This window comes from Charadrius vociferus, unplaced genomic scaffold (assembly GCF_000708025.1).
Source record: "Charadrius vociferus isolate BGI_N301 unplaced genomic scaffold, ASM70802v2 scaffold190, whole genome shotgun sequence".
NCBI classification, from domain to species: domain Eukaryota; kingdom Metazoa; phylum Chordata; class Aves; order Charadriiformes; family Charadriidae; genus Charadrius; species Charadrius vociferus.
Window position 1 is genome coordinate 952,728 of NW_009646608.1, and position 17,882 is coordinate 970,609.

General features: G+C 39.8%; 1 protein-coding gene across 1 annotated transcript in view; it reads left to right on the forward strand.

Annotated features, from left to right (window-relative positions):
* Positions 1–17,882, forward strand: part of MEGF11 (multiple EGF-like-domains 11) — a 215,187-nt gene that overhangs the window by 16,529 nt on the left and 180,776 nt on the right. The window contains exon 5 of the mRNA XM_009886823.1: positions 13,086–13,178. Coding sequence (XP_009885125.1) covers positions 13,086–13,178 — 93 coding nt within the window. The remainder of the gene's footprint in view (positions 1–13,085; positions 13,179–17,882) is intronic.

Sequence of the window (17,882 nt, forward strand, 5' to 3'; positions counted from 1 at the left end):
CCGCTCTTTCAAATATTTTTCACTCACTTCAGAACCTTGGAAAGATGAACCAGTGTTGGCACTTGCCTGGGCTGGTGAAGGCTTTGTGGGCCTTACTCCTGCCACCCTCGGGTCTCTCAGCCATTTATAGCAACAGCCGTGGGTGCCCTAAATATGGCGACCTGCGCAGGCAGGAGGAGACATTTGGCTACCTGGGCACATTTACTTACAGTTCAGCTATTCCCCATCTCTTCTGTCACAGGAATGATACAGGCTGGAAGCGCTTGGCAGACTGAATTTGGCGCAAAAGCTGCATGTTAGGCTTAAGTACACTGCTTTCAACATCATCCTGTGCATAATGTACACTTCTTTTATGTGAACTTTTAAAGCATTTGTCTGTAATTATTACATCCTTTTAGCAGTCCCTCATAAAAATACTGACGACATTCACACTAGGAATACCGCGTGAGCCTGCCTCGTGAAACACCATCCCAAACTAGTTGTGTTTCTTGATGTTGGTTTCTCAATTGCTGGGTAATACCTGGGAGTGGGTTTACTGAGTGGGAATTTACAGAGGTTGTAGTTCCCTTTGTTACCAATTAGCTTTGTCTTGTGCGTCATGTATTCCATGTCTCACGGTAGGATAAAGATATATTATTCCGTGGATTTCCAATTGCTTTTGCAACTGCATCCATTTCTGATGAATATGTGATAGCCTGTAAACACAGGTCAGCTACTCTGTAGCTTAATGCAAACAGTACTCTGTTATGACACAAGTCTTCCAAATTTGTAGAAAGCGTTCACATATGTTAAAATAGAAAGTACTTACAACTCTGAAGCATAAAGTTTTTAGACCGAAGTGTAAAAATATTAAGATGCCAAATTGTGCAGAAGATCGCTGTGGGACTTTAGAAAAGAAGTAACTTCCTATCGAAACCGTACTTTTGCATCAGGACCCTGGCTGTCAAAGGTGTTGAGTGCTACGGTTTCCATCAACTTGGCTGAGAACTGTGGATATACACCACTTCTAAGTAGTGTTAACACCTCAACAATAATAAATATCAGCTGTTGCTGTTGAAATAACAACCGCTCTGCAGATCGAGTTGTGCTTTCATATGGATGTTCTAATTCTTGCTGTAGCTTTATATAGCAAAGCACCTTCCTGAGATATTTACATGAGTTCCTTTACTGAAGTGGGTGATAGTGAAGCAAAATGGTATGAGTTCTTCATGGGGCAAAAAATAAGAAGATTGTGATGGGGCAAAATGGCTGGTAGGAGCGAAGTAAAGGTGCCCAAAGTGCACATAGATGGCAATTTTAGGTTTACAGTAGAGTCAGTTGGCAAATCAGTGTTCATTTTTGGTTCCTTAATTGTTCTCAGTGAAAGAAATGATGTCAGCTGATAGCTTGAAAAGCATCTGTTAACACTTCATACTCTAGAACAGTGTGAGAGTATTAATCAAATATCAAAAAGGCTAATCAGAGCCAGAGCTCTTCTAACCAGCCATGGCTGCTTCCTCTTGAACCAGATATTCTTTGACTGTTAGCATAAACATTCTCTTTTGCTTTCTATTAACATTACACTTTAGATTAGTATATTGTTGCACATGCCTTTCACTTTAATAAAGGTTTTTATCGCTTTCCGGGGAAATTTTTCATGAAACTTCAGTCCATTGCAGATTTTATCACAAAACATTTTTGAATAATTTATCTTAAGCTCAGTACTTCTAACATAGGTATTCACTTCTGCAAACTTCACTTTATCCGATGCAGTAAGTCAAGAGATATTTTCAATCTATTTAATCCCAAGGCTTTTCTTCTTTTTATCAAGATTTTTCCTTTCTGAATACTATGATTTACTTTTACTACTGTAATGCCCAGAAATCCATGTGCAAAACCACTAAAATCCAGCCTTACTTGGAAAAGCTTACAACTTCAGTATGTAAATTGACTACAATAGAGATATTTTTTTCTGATTCAAAATAAGACACTGTGTGTGAAACACATACGCATACTTGTAAAGAAATTCAACCGGGTGTTCAGTATAGCAAGCAACAAAAGGAGGCTTTCAGCTACAGCAGTGTAGTACATGTAGGAGTATTGAGTAGTAAGATTGAGGGGGGATCTTATTAATACTTACAAATACTTAATGGGAGGGTGCCAGGGGGATGGGAGCAGTCTTTTTTCAGTGGCGCCCAGTGATAGGACGAGGGGTAATGGGCATAAACTTGAACATAGGAAGTTCCATCTTAACATGAGAAGGAACTTCTTTACTTTGAGGGTAGTGGAGCACTGGCACAGGCTGCCCAGAGAGGTGGGGGAGTCTCCCACTCTGGAGACATTCCAAACCCGCCTGGATGCTGTCCTGTGCAACTGCTGTAGGTGACCCTGCTCTGGCGGGGGGGTTGGACTAGATGATCTCCAGAGGTCCCTTCCAACCCTGACCATTCTGTGATTCTGTGATTCTGTGAGCTGAAGCAAGTCACTGGTACATATCTTAGGATCTGATGACACTACATCTGCATTCACAAGTGTCATGTTTTAGGTTAAATACAATTCCTTTTAAAAAAACGATTAAAAATATCCAAAATGATCTTCTTTTTCACCAAATACTGCATAATAGTTTTGTTTATGCAATTGCTATGTAACGTTTACCTTATCGTAGAGGGTAGGGATCTTCAATAGCTTCTGCCAGTATAGGTAAAAGTTTTTATTTCCAGCTCCCATCTTCTATTTTCAGGAAACAGTGTAAATCACAGGAATTGGAAAGTGCGTTTTACCATGTCTCATTGGTAGACAGTTTCTCTGTACAATTAGACATTACTAAGAAGTTGGACTTGATCCTAAATCAGCTGACCACTTGCAATCTGGAGTTGGTTACAGACAGTTTAAACTAGTAGCTTGAAATGAGAATCAGTCCCCATAATTCTACTGCAATTTGCTTCTTGGGGTCTTTTTTTGCAGTTCTTTTCAGTAAGTTGCTCTGAAACAATTGAAACAAATTTTGAAATGTGAGAAAAGCGAAAAGTGTCTGCATTTAAATATTCCATCCCCAGTAATGTTAGTGTAGCTCATACATATGATCTTCAAACAGACTCTACTTCTATCCTCGATTTCATCAGGGTGACCTTTGTTTGCAGTGTGTGCCTTGATCCAAAATGAAATCTGAAACGCGTTGGCTCTCTAGGGCCCATGGCATCTAATAGCCTGGCCTCAATGGCAGGTTTGCCTTTAGAAATTTGTCCACATTCATCCTATTTTGGTGAGAACCAAAGAAAAAGATTTTTGTTAAATTAGCTTAATGAAAGTTGGAATAAGAATGAAGAAAGATTTTGTTTGAAAAATCAATAGTTTATCCAATGTGCTATAGGACTAAAATTTATCTAGGGGATCGGTGTAATTTAGTTTTGTTAGGTGTTGCATTGCTCATCAAAGATAGCCAGAAATATCATGTCGTCCAGATATCTTGATCTATCTACTTTTGATCTTTCAGGAACAACATTTTTGATGCACCCATCCTCACTCTTACACGTGGCACATACTCTCTTCCTATGAAGATCAATCATCAGCAGTGGAGCTGTGTCATTCACTGACAGAAAATAGAATTGTCTTGGCATGAGACCCACAATTCAGGGCAAGTCAGTAATCAGAGAACTACAGACACGCGGCAATGCTACCAGATCCAAAAATATTGCACAGGAACTGTAACATGATGGAATTTGTACCCAAAGAAATTAACTTAGTGCCCTGAGTGGGTAACCTGTAGCAAAATATGCAAGTGCTGTAACTTTGAGGTGATTTCCACAGAACAAGGCAAGATGGCTTGGTTATCATACTAGACTGTTTAGGCCAAAGTCCTACTCGTGTCTCTCTCCTTGTCTGCTGTAGCACCTCTGAGAATCTTGCCCGTGTTATAAATGCTTTTTTTGATAATAGCTCATTTTCTTTCCCATTATCCTATATGCTTGCTTTATCACTGCTTAAATCAAAGAGGTACTCAGCCAGCGTTGGAACCCGTAAATTCTTGGTCTATTCGAGTGGTACAGTCACAGTAAGAAAGCGGAGGTAGTGAAGCAAGGCAGTAGTAATATACTAGCGAAATTTCTATAGAGAAGTTCACTCGGCTAGAAATGCCATCCCACAACTGATGAGTTTCCTGCAGTTCTGCCACGTATGATACAAGTGCTTACCTGTTCATCTGTAATTTAGTTATCACCTTCCTCAGCTGCAGGGCACTGTATGTTCCTCCAGTCTTTTTATGATGGAAATGTTTGTTTATTTCTGACTTACCACATTTAGCTCATTTCTAACTTTGTACTTTGCAACTGGCAGCTCACTTTCCATTCCAACACAACTCCTAGGAGAGCCCAGGCTGCAGCCGAAGATACCCATGTCTATGAGTGGAGAACAGTCGGTCATTCCTTCAGCAGTTTGAGTGTAGTATGATACTGCCTGCCATCACAGGTTTGGTAGAGCAGGTTGTGCTTGCTCTTCTGGTAGCTTTGGCTGCTTCTCCTTTTGTTGGTGGGAAAGCTGAAAGGACCAGGGATCTTGGACCTGTTCCCTCAGGCAACAAAAAAAATTCCCCTAAGGTTAAGAACAGAATGATTGGGGAACACTTCCACTGGTTTTGGCCCAGGAGAATTGCTTCTTCCATCTTCTGTCCTCAAAAAACCTGGAGCCTCCTGTGGGCAAATAATATTTGACTACATTTATTTTTGGTAGAGTGAGGTCTGCTAGATCATATACAGAGAGAATAAAAGACAACGCCTAAGAGAAGATGTTAACATTTCTACATTACTTAGAAAAAGATACTAGTGCTCTTTCTAAAGGTGCAATATAAAGCACAATTCGCAGACGAATTGTCATTAAGTTTGCTGGTTGGATGAATCAAATTCCAGTAGAAAATTAACTAGTGAAAATGTATTTTCTACAAATTGCTGGAAAGAGTTGGTCAATTTACCAAAATGGAAGGAGTAGACAGAGGGCACAGGAGGGGAAAAGCTTTCCTGGGTCATAGATTCTGCTCTGCTGATTCAGGATCTCTCTTAACCTCATTAACAGTTTGAACTAGTGATAATGATTGGTTTTGAACCCTGCAGTGTGGCAATGGGAAATCGTTTACCAGAAAAAGTTAAATGCTGAAAATTATCCCGCAGAATAATGTTGTATTAAAACACTGATCAGCAGAATTGATCTCGGCATAAGTCTTTCCTCTCAACATGGTAGAATGCAATGATTATTTCTAGTTGAAGCAATGGCAGAAAATGCATACAATTGGTCGCAGGCCTCAAACAATCAACAATTATCAATATTTAGCTGATCTCCAAAGAGTTCGCAATGGGCTCAGATTCACTTTCTGTGATGGCAGTGAGAAAGCCTGAGCCTTAGAAATGGTAAGTGATTTGGGTGTGTGACTTACCTTAGAGTGGTCAGGATTTTACCTGAAGGTGGAATTTCTTTCTTCACCCCAGAGAGCAAGCCCGGGTCCTTGTGTCTCCTGACCCCTGTGGAGCACGGGGAGGGGACTGTTGTCTCTGACCTTGGTTCGAGGTCTTTGCTTTATGTGTGACGTCAGTCATGAACCTGTTGAAATCAGGCATTAGACAGATGCTTTGTCTTCATTGCAGAATTTGCCTCGGTTCTTAAACTTAACTCCTTCATGCCTTTGCAACATATTCCTCTTGCCAGAGCTTGGTTGTGACATTATCTACAGACCAACGGATTAATGTTGCTTTTATCCAATCCTGTAACCTGCCCACTTTGCGGGGCAGATGCACTTCAGTGCTCAAAGTCCCGCAATGCCTTCCCACAATTCCCTTTTTGTGCTTTGAAGTACTGCAAAGCTCTTCTGTTTTTCGCACAGCCAAAGATACAAAGCGTTTCAGCTTACTGACCTCAGTTCTGCTCTTCTGACATTTGCTGCTACAAGGAGGCTGCTCGTCAGCTCTCCTTCAGCCATTATTAAGCGGTAAGTACTGACTCCCATTCCCTCTCTCTACTAGAGCAGATGAAGCCAATGGAGCATCAAAATGACACAAAGAGTCTGTTAAATGTGTGACTTCCATCGACCTCTCCTCTTGCAGGCCTCTAACCTTCTCCTCTGTTACTGTCACTACTTTATGGTCACTGATGCGGTGCCGTTCCTGTCTCAGAGATGTGCTGCTCCAGCTCAGCTGTTCCTCAGAACCCACCAGACTGCAATTCCAAAGTGTTCCACCAATCTTGCTTTTCTCAGGGCACATAGAAAAAGTGGCAGTCTCTTCTCTGCCTTGACCTTCCCTCGGCACAATTTACTTCCCTAACCACTCACTAGAGTACGCCTACCCCAGGCAGTAGATGGCAGCGTGGTCTGAACTAGATTCTCATCAGTGCCCAATCCTCCAGTAAACTGTGGCCATTCCTCCCGTGAGGGACCTGAGCGTCTGAAACACTGAGGTCTGGCTGGAATTATTCCAGGACCTGTACACTAACCCATGTCATCTGCATGGGACGCTCAGCCATGACAGGAGTGTGGGTGACCCTGTGTTCACCTTCTCGTTAGTCATCAGAGCCCCAGATTGCCATTTATCTGGTAATAGAAATCTGAGCTGAAACTATCATAGGTTTTATTTGTGCTTATTAACAAATTTCACCTCTGAGCAGATTCATACAGGATTTACTGATACTTTGTCAGTGATGACACCGACATATGTCAGATTCTGTTCCTGGGAGAAAACAAAAACCTCAAAATGTATCTTCTCAATTCTTTTACTTTAGACATTCCCAAGTCGTCTCTGGCGTAGTCGACTCCCTAAGCTTTGGCAGGGTGTCAAGGCTGAGGATAACACAACCTAGCTGCTATCTCGAACAGATCAATATCTCACTAAGGCAGTGGTCAGAGACTCCTCATGTCCCAGATGACAAGAAACACCATTGATTCTGTTCTGATTGCGTAGATGCATAGTCTCTAATTCCAAATTTGCCAAAAAATGTATTGGAATTGCACCTGTGGGAAAAGGAGTTGATCTTGTGACCCATTGCTGTTGTATGATCTGCATCAGTCTCATTTTTCCTTTGCTCACATTGATCTCCTTGTTTTTGTTTTTGTCTTTGTTTTTTTTATTAGTACTTTCATCATATACCAAGAGAGAAATGAAAAATAAGGGTTGCCATACACCGAAACAATAAATTCCTCAAAACCTGAGCAGGCTTTGAGATCTCTTCGTGTCTTCATTTATTAAAGTTGCTAGACCTGCATTAAAGTGCTATCCAAGGTGATAAATTAATGGATGTATCCTGAGTGATGACCAAAGAAACAGACATTAAGCAATGCAAAGAACTATTATTCCACTTCATTGAAACAATTATGAAGGAAACCATCTGATCAGCATGATTCCTGACGGAAAGTCCAGTGATTTAGAGAGGGAATCTTCCGTTCCACAAATAAGCAATAATCTAAGAATGAGGAGAACCTACCAAGATGCATTAGCTGTAGTCATCTTTCTTCTACTACCAAACCTCCCTTTTTTGAGCACATTCTAAGAGAATCTGGCCAAAAGCTGACTACAGGCTTATCTAATGAAGCTAATATTGTAGACTCAGCACAACCTGGATTCAGGCCAGTACATTAAGATGGAAACACCAGAGTGGCCCCGAGTGAATAGATTCCTAATGGATAAGGGGCAAGCATCTCTTTCATCTTTTCTCATCTTCTTTGACCTCTCTGCCTGGCCCTGAGATAACTACTAGTTCACCTGACAAAATTATTCTTTCCCCTAAAAGTGGCACAAAGGACTGGAAGAATGCACTACAATGGCCCAAATTGTTCCAGGGACACATATTAAATGGAGAAGGAAAACGTCACTTTTTCCATGAAATTTCTGCTCTGTGTAGTCCAACAACTATAAAGCATGGGGCAAAATGGTTAGATAACCTGAAATTAAAATACCAGCAACATACAGAAAAAAATGCAAGTCTACCTTTGGTTCACAGCAAATAAACGAAATTCGTCATAGTTTGGGTGGGATCAGTGTATAGTGAAGAAAAACTGGCAGAGACTGCCTAAAGTAGGGCAGACAAAAGAAAAATATTCTGAAGAACTTGCAGTTCTGGGGCAGTGTCCTTTTGCCACACGTACAGTCAGAATAGACCAGTTCATTCTGTGTAGTTCTAGGAGAGTGCCTGAATTTCTCATCGCGCCTATGCTCTCATATAGTAGCATCTGTATCTTCATTTACCAACGTTTCCCATTATTATAATGTATCTGCAGTTATTTATGCTTTCTGTCACCTCCTGGCTGCACTACAATCCCTGGGCAGGAGGGCTGCAGAGCCCAGGGAACTCTAGCTCGTACAGAGCACTCCAGCACGTCTTTTCAGCGGCACACACTGCTATGAATGAGTGCAGCTCATGAAGCTATTTTCTGCTTTCTACACTGGGTTCCTTTAGACTTTGTAATTATACTGGTCTTTGTTTTGAAGATATTTTGCTTCTCTGGCACAATGAAGTCCCACCAGCTGAAGTGGGAGGGAGATGGAACTTCCTGGGTCAGTGGCTGTGAACTCCTCCAGGTTGAAAGAACCACTGCGAATATTATCACATTCCATTGCAAGCACAAGACATATTTTTTTGACTCTGCCTTTTGTGAAATAAATACACAAGTTACATGTTTGGTGAAGCTTACGAAACTTTCCCAAGCTAAATCACTCTATGCTTCTTTCCTTAGAATGAAATTCTTCTCTAAATGCACTTTCACCTCTAGGAAGGGCTGAGAAGGTAGTTGAGGCAGGTGTTAGTTCCATTGCCTAATGGAGAACAAGTAGTCAATGGGTTGATAATGTAGTGATGAGCAGGGTATAATTGCATATAAAACAGCTTGGTACAGCAGGGTTAAAGTCGTAGTTTGGGTCCATACAGAGGAATGCGGCACCAAGGAAGACAGAGTAGCTCTGGATTCCTGGACTGTGGCTGCTTTTGTCTGGGATGAACTGTGCTGCCACTCACTTGAAGAAGTAACTCTTCAATGGAAGTATTCTCCAGGCAGAAGAGTTGGCTCCGCTTAGCAGTGTACTCCTCAGGAACGATATCCTGGCTATTTCATACCTTTGTAGATGGGAGACACCGACAACCCATTTCGTATGTCTAAATTTAAATTCAGGACAACAATTAAAAAATAAGTGCTAGTGGTAGAGAAATCTATGCAGTCATTTCAGGTGTGAAAAGAGTTTCATCTTTAGGTCTATTTCCCTGAGGATTGTCCTTATGTGTTATAAAAAGCACTGTTTGTAATTATAAAGTAAGTGATAAGCATCAACCGAATTGTTACAGAACCCTTTTGTTGACTTTATTCCATGACAAGGAGCAGTGGCTGTGTGACCTTGAATGTGGCCAAATAACTCATGCTAAACGCATTGCTTCAAAGATGGCATTTTGGCAGGGCTTTGATGTAGGTCATTTTATTACCAGGCTGAATCAAACTACAAACTGATCTTAAACTCATGCCAAGAATGCTAATAATAAACCGATCAATGAGGTGCTGGATTGTTCAAGAGAATTGGTCAAGGGAAAATGCAGGCATAAAAAGTCTGGAATTCCAAAGGTTGAACTGCTTGGGCTATTCTACTGGGAGGAATTATATTTCTTGCATTAGTACAAGTTTTCTTTACTCCAGGGGGCTTTAGCTGAGTGTTGAACAGGACAGTGTCAGAAAGTATATACTTATCTTTATTTTTCTTGACCTTTATGTGCAAGTAATTTTTATAGTTCCATTAACTAGTAAGATCATTTGCAAACCACTGTACAAAGTATATTACGAAGAATGCCTTGGGGACCATTGTATCCTATTATGTTGAATGTTAATAGAATGAAAAATTAATTTAAACTCCAAAGATTAGAGCAAGGCAAGACTTCCCTTTTATAGGGAAAATTCAAAATTTTATTTGCTGTGGTAAAACTTTAGAGTTGTACCCTAATATGACCTTTATATGGACCTTTATAGGCCTGATTCAAATGAGGCAGTGCAGGAGTCTGATTATTTGCCTCCTTGAATAAAATGGCTTCCCCATTTAAAAAGGGGGGATTTCTGTGACCCCCACTTATGGGATTAATCCTGCGCGATTTCACAGGATTTCAAATGACTATGTGCTAGTGAGCTCACGGCTGCTTGTTTAGCAAGTTAACAAACCAGAGATGAGAGAACCCACAGTTCCAAGGAGTGTCTTTACCTTTCTTGACTCTTTAATTGCTCATTAAACATTGTCGTCTTCAGCTATGCAGGACTTCAAAATACCGAAAAACAAAGATGCAGTTCTCTACAGTACTTTTTTGTATTTTGCGTATCACTGATTGATTGCTTTAGAATGAGAAATGCTATCTTGAGTCTTGCTTGTAAGTCTCACATAGTACTCTTCCTAAGGGACTGGAGCAGATGATGGGACGAGGGGGAATGGCTTCAGATGGGAAGAGGGGAGATGTAGATGAGATGTGAGGAAGAAATGTTTCCCTGTGCGGGCGGCGAGCCCCTGGGGCAGGTTGCCCCGAGAAGCTGTGGCTGCCCCATCCCTGGAGGTGTTCAGGGCCAGGTTGGACGGGGCTTGGAGCAACCTGGGCTGGGGGGAGGTGGCCCTGCCCAGGGCAGGGTGTGGAACGAGATGATCTTTAAGGTCCCTTCCAACCTAAACCATTCTATGGTTCTGTGATTCTATGATACTACAGAAGTCAGGACTGTCCAGAGGCAAGTGGTTACGTAAACTTTTATTAGCTTAATTAGTTATTATTATTACATATTTATATTAACATAGTTAAGGTGTGATGTGTTTGTGGGGCTAAATCAACTAAATTTAGACCAGTAATGAGCAGGAGTTTTGTTATTTAGAAGAGCACAGAAATAGTCCATCACCAACCTTCTCGCTCATCAATTATGCTTTCACCTGAGAACCTAGTCTAGTTAAAAGGGTAAAAAAGTTGCATGTTTTACATGTAAGAAAGATTTATTATTGTAACTGTCCATACAGGGAACAGAAAAATCTCAGTTTTGATTTCCATACCTCTTAGAAAACGAATGTGTAAGAGTTACACCAATGAGAATCGTGTTCTTAGATAAAGCCATATGGGGCAGAATTTTCAAAGTATCCCTATCCCACGATGTTGTATATCTTTTAGTACACTGTACTTTTAATAACAAATTATAAGTTTGTGGCTGTTCTGTATATGGACTTCTTGTCATAGATAACCACCCATTTTTAAATGATTGCATGAAGGTGTGTGTTTCTTATTATTAGAATATCCTGTTTTTCTAATGCCCTGTCTTGAATTTCATCTTAGAGCGGTAGACTAGGATGCCTCACTGTCTTCAGAAACCCTAACTCAAGTAAAATAAATACACAAAAGATTAGGACAATTAGTGACTAGAGAATTAGCTATCAATATTTCATACCCCCTGCAATACTGTCTAAACACGAGATATGAAATAAGAATAAATTGCACTTTTGATATGCAGCGAACCTAGAAAGGGAATGACTTATCTGGAAAGATCTTGCAGTCATTATAATGAGGCAACGCTCATTTGATGGATAAAGAGCAGGAAGATTTGTCCCCTAGGATTATTTATTCAAAGTTCACTTGTGATTTGAAGTTGGATTTAAATGTATTGTGAATAGCTTAGTGGCTTTGGTCTCCAGTGACCCAAACACAGAACAGACAGCAAAATGTTTCTGTCAGCTTTGACGCCAGGCTGAGCGCAGGTTCGAGATGTGATCCAGTTGGGTAGTCCAACCGGAATGTCAAATGTAGCAGGAATTGTTCCAATGTATAAGACGATGGTGGAAAACGTTTAGCCCATGAGGTACCTGGGAGCACAAAGGGTGTTTCATATGCAGCCCCAGTGCAACTTTAGGAAGCTTCGCTGGCTGATTTAAAATGAATTGGGTAGTTAGCCTGGTTTTCAGAGCAGCAACACAAAGCTACTTCCCAAATCAGCTGTGCTGGCCTTGTTTTAGACAGGAATGAATTAACCTTTGTCTTGGAGTAAGTCTTTTGTGGTCCAGCTTCAGCCAGTTCTTCGTTAAGTAAGCACAATACCCACATTTCCCATCTCATCTAAAAACACAGGATATACAAACATCGGTGTTATATATATATTTTCTATATATGTATATATATTTTAATATAGAGATCTCATTGCCACTACATCATATTCATTAATAACTTAAATATGTTAGTCTAGATGGAAATAATATGTTGCAACTTAATCATCCCATTTGAATCAATGACACACTAAGTTTTTGGCAATGTCCTAAGTGGTAAAATGGAAATAAGGTGGTAAGCAGTAAACTTCAGCCTTTAAAGCAGTTATTCAGTGTTGGCCAAGGTTTTTTGTATGTGATAGGCATAACAGCATACACTGAAAAGTAAGTCAGACACCAAAGCAGCACAGGAGAACAAAAGTCTTAAAACCATGAGTCGTTCCTACTCAGAGAGAAGAAAAGGAGTTTCTTCCATGTATATCTTTAGTCAACTGGCAAGTGAGACAGTAAAACCAACCAGTTTTTCATAGTTTGAACCTTGATGATGTTGAACTTTCAATAATCCAACAGTGGATAAATAAGACATAGAACTCTGTAGTTATGGAAAACTTGATGACCTTTAAAAGACAAGGCTGCACTTAAAACAACTGCATCACGTAGTAAAATTATTTCTTCTTCTTGAGCTATTTTTTACGAATCTATTTTGGATTTTAATATACTTTCAGAACCAAGCTCCATTTTATCTTATGAACAGTAGCAACTTGAGTGCAATAGAAGAAGCTGGTATTCTGTAATATAATAATAATCAGTGTCAGATTGGTAAAAATTTTATTATGAAGCAAAACTGCTAACCAAAGTAATTTCTGGTGTTAAGAGTTTTTCATTACAAAGAGTTGAAGTGACAAATGAGTTTATTGCTGTCAAGAGACCTATATTTTATTTTGGTCACTTAGTATTAATTAGATCTTGCAAGTAATTTTTGTGTGTGTTTGGTTTGTTTAATATTTTTAAACGAAATATTGCTCTCTAAGGCATAGTTTACTGTATGTTTACCAACCACTTATTATGTTTACAATGCTGTGTATTGTTTCTTCTTAACAGCACTCTGCACAGAGGAGTGTGTGCATGGAAGATGTGTTTCTCCTGACACTTGTCATTGTGAACCAGGATGGGGAGGTACCGATTGCTCTAGTGGTGAGTAAAGATTACAAAAATGTGATAAAGATATATGCTGCTCTTCAAAGAAGGCCTTAATGAAAGCGGTGGCCTTAGAACTTGGATGCTTTAAGTGGAAAAATGAAGGTTGTCAGTTGGTTATTTTGCAATAATTACTATGTGATAATACCCTTTCCTATGATAATGGCTTTCATCTCTTTTGCTTGTTTCTACAAGGGAGTGTTAAATGCAGTGCTCTTAAAGCTTTCGGTCCTGTTATTGAGATACCAGTATAGATAATATAGCTCTAGTATGAAATTTTTCTCTCTTAAGTCTTTAATACAACACATTCTTCATTGAATACTTTGTGTAGTACTTGGAGTCGCTTGGAAAGCACTCTCTCTAGGCAGAAGCCTTGTCCTGTTGAAGCCAGTGGGAGTTCTGGCATTGACTCTTCCCGCAGCCCAGATCGTACCTTCTGACTCGAAATCCACACCCTAAAGTATCCGTACTGCAGAAGTTAGGGACATTTAGAGGTGGGAGTTCTGCGCCTTTTACTAGAAAATTAATTCACACTCGAGGCTTTCATTTTTTTCAGCTGGAGAGGCTGCGTATGTCAAACTCTCTTAATTGGTAATGATAAGTTTAAGTCTTTGTGATTAGTTCATGCTGGAATGAAAGAGCGAGCGTTCTTCCCAGTACAAACGTCAGACGTGTTATGTAACATAGGCCTAATACGTTATCGACATAACGGAAATAAGCTTGTTAAATGGACTCTATTTGTGCATCAGGCAAGTAAATAAAGCTGCATCGAGAAAGACGGAATCGTTTACTGAATGAACATTCCATTTTGCTTTAACTTCCTCCCTTTCTCCCCAAATTGATTCGGATCTTAAAAAAGAGGCATCATTACCAGGCAAAAAGATAACAGAAGAGGGATCTATAAAGGGAGACAGTAGAAGAGAATAGGAGTTCAGTGTGACCGGGGATGAACACGTCCAGAGGCCAAAGTCAATGGGGCAGACCCTTCTCTGCTCAAGTTGCTGGTGCTTTGGCTGCAGCTTTGCTGAAGTCTCCGCAGTTACAGCAGAAAAGGCAATCGGGAGAGAGTGGGGAGGAAGGACAGAAAGAAAGGCCGTGCTTTGGGGTTTAAAGCAACCTTTCGGGATTACCTGACGTGTAGACAAGGGAAAAAAAGGGCATAACATAATGAATGTCTATCTATACCAATACTTTTTAAAAGAAAAATAGTACCTTTGTAAAATACTGTGTAGAATCTAAGAAACTCATTTTATCCTTTAGTTATTTTTATTAATAGATAGGTTTAACCTAACACCCAGGGAGTATTTATACAGTGCATATGCACTTATAGAAGTTAAAAAAAAAAGAGAAAAAAAATAATACTGTGGCAACATGGACATACAGTTATAAATGTATACATTTATACACACATACATACGCAAAGTAACAAGCACTCCATTCTTTGTAATAATGAAGAGGAAGGGATCCGGTGTCAAAGTACAGATGGGTCTCGTGGACTAAAGCTACCCAGTGACTCTTATTAAATTGCACTAATCTTGCAAGTGGAGATAAAAAGAAAAAGAAGGTTTTTCCTATATTGAATATTTAGCTTTTTAAAGTAATTAGGAATATTAAAGCATTGACAATGATTGAGATAGAAACATTATTCATAACTTTTATTTCCGCACTGGGCAGCAATCCAGTATATTTCATTTATGAGGTTTCAGCGGTGGAAAGAGAAGCGTTAGCCAATTCCTAAATTAAATATGCCCTGTTAACTTTTATAAATGATAGCCCAGGATTAGCTTCAAAATTTAAGCTTTCATTTTATTAATATAATTATTGTGTTCGCTGGACTATAGTGCCCATTGTCTTCCATTCCATTTGTTATACGCTGGGCAACATGCATTCTTGTCCTAAGGTCTGATCCGACAAGCACTGTCCAACCTAATGCTTGTAAGCCTGAATGGCCTCATGGAAACTGGCCTTTACTGCAGCTGAGCGAGCTACTCACCTTTATGCTTGACGCTAGAAATTTGGATGACTGGCCTCTGTATTGTTAGGAGAAATTGTTTGAATTGAAAGGTATCAACAGATACCAGCTGAATACAGTACAATTGTTACTCTGAGTATTTCCAAGAGAGAAGAGCGAAGCTGGGAGCCTTTGCGTAACTGAGGTTAACCGGGATTTTCAGATACATTGGTGATTCACATGTTGAGTCATATCTTACTGTTCCCCAGTAATAACGTGGAAAACATTTTTCACTTCTACCGGAATAATGTGCTATCTGTGCCTACTTTTTTCCTATTACTTCGTTAATATTGGGTAGCTGCTATGAAGGTTACATGTTTGCAATGACAAATACGATTTGTTGGATGTTTCTGAACGGCCGCCGCTGTAGGGCTGTGCTGGGGATAACCTGAAGCTGTTGGCTGTGTGCCACCACATTCCCCACGGGGCCATAGTTTCCTATACCGTCCTCAGTATCGCTGATTTTAATAAGTCACAGGCATATTGCTTTTAATGTTGGCTATTTGAAACTATTTTACCGGGAAAGGGGTTGCTAGCCAAAACATTCCTTTTAAATTTAGAAAATCTCACAGGAGCTGTAATTGTTTCCTGAACGATCTCTCCTGAAAACAGTATTGAGAAGTGGAGCCTACCTGACACTGGGGGTCGACTGTTGTCATTTACTTGGAAAAGACCAAGGAACACTCACTCTTTTTGAGATAGCATTTCAAAACCCTGCAGACAAGACCACCATCACTTTCTAAAAGTTATATATAACTTTCGTTTGGTTTGATGGGTGAAATTCAACCGTAAGCAGAGCTCCAGCACAAGGTCCAAGTGTCACTTCAAAACCAGAAGTCACATCCAAATGTTTTTCTTTTTTGATGCGCCGCAAAGACTGTCTATGGCAGGAGAGGGTATGAATTCTGACAATGAGCACAGACTTCCTATGGGGAGGCAAGGTTTTGGTGTTAAATGCAGCTTCCCAGCGTTACCGTTCTCCCTTGGCTAGAATATACTCAGTTAAATGTTTTGAATAGTTACAGCTACAGCCTGTAGTCATCCAAACAATTTAATCCTCTTTCTCAGACTTTGTTTCATGCTTTCCTAAAACTCAGCCTGTAAGACAACAATCACCAAACTTGCTATTAGGTGCAGCTTCCTAGTGACTGATCACGGTACGTGTTAGAGTTCATCTGTTGTCAAGGTTAAAATAACTTCAGATGAATTGCTAAACAATTATAAAGAAACCCTGTGCCATATTCAGCCCTGCATGCCTCTATACCTGTGTTTTACTGCATGCTGTTGTACATCTGTCGCTGCCCGCAGGCCTAGCCTTGATTTCATGCTATAAAGCTGCAATATATTAAGGCTTGATTACCATAACAATAAAAACAGAAGTAATGAGGTATTAACTAAAGAAGCTCTTGAATAAAATGTTTTCAGGGTTTTAATGATGCTAAAAATTAAAAGGAAAAGTCTTAAAAAAAAACCCACCATACCTTTTCCCTTTCCTTTTAACTTGTTTTATTAAAATCATGCCCATTTTGTCCATGCAATCTGCACTGTTGGTTTTTTTTTTTTAATACAAAGGAAAATTGCAAATGCTCTGTGTGAACTTACCTGCTCACCTGTCCAATTATTTCAAAGCAATTAACTTCAAACAGTATGATATACTGGCTTGAAGTTCTGGTAGGAATATAATTGACTGTTGGTGGTTACCTGGCCTCTTCTGGGTCTTGATAATAGCCATCTGTATTTGCAAGCTGTTAGACCCCAATCCAGCTATTATTAAGCATATCCTAAACTTGACACACGAGTAGGACTTTTCACCTGCTTTAAGTTAAGCAGGTGTTTAAGGATGTTGCTGAGTCAGTTTTGAAGAAACAGCTGAAAAGACCTCAGTGAAATCTAAACAAACATCTCATTGAATTCATCAGGTCTGTAAGGAATAAGGTGGTCCTTCTTTCAAAATGCTACAACTCATTGGGTGATATTATTGAAGACCGTTTCTACTCTCATGAGCATTTTTCATTGTGGGGAAGATGGCAGAAATCTTTCTGCTTAGAAGGGGATTCACAAAACAGTGGGCAACAGCTCAGAGAAATAAAGTTCAGAGCGAGAGCCTTGAATTAAAAGCAAGAACCTTCCAAAGTTGTGTGTGCCAGTTTGAGACATTTCAGAGTAAACAAAGACAGAGGTTGTAATGAAAAAATAAAGCTGTTTTCAAAATGTTTGCTTTGCTGTTAGTTTCAGGGGAAAATACAGTACTTGCCCAAAGTGTAATTAAAGAGATGTTGGATAATAATGACAAATCGTCTTCATACTATGTCACCTCGGGGAGAGAGATTGTAACATTGCTGTCTGGCATAGGCTGATCAGTAATGTACACATATGGATAACATAGTTCGCTTTGTGAAGGATGTTTTGTACAAACTGTCATTAAGAGCAAGAACCTATTTCATCTTTATCTCGTTGTCAAAAATAGCCAAGGTCATAACAACAGGCAAGTATAACATCACAGCATGGTCACATTTAAGGGTATAGCCCTAGAGCAGCTGGAGTGCTTCAGTTCTGAGACTTGTGATGAATGAGAACTGTGGATACTTTGCTAAATCTGAAGTGGGTTTGCTTGACAAGCTATGGGAAGGAACAGTAGAAATCTCAGGAGAAAAATAGAGTATTTTAAAGTGAGTCTGTGGTGTTTTTCA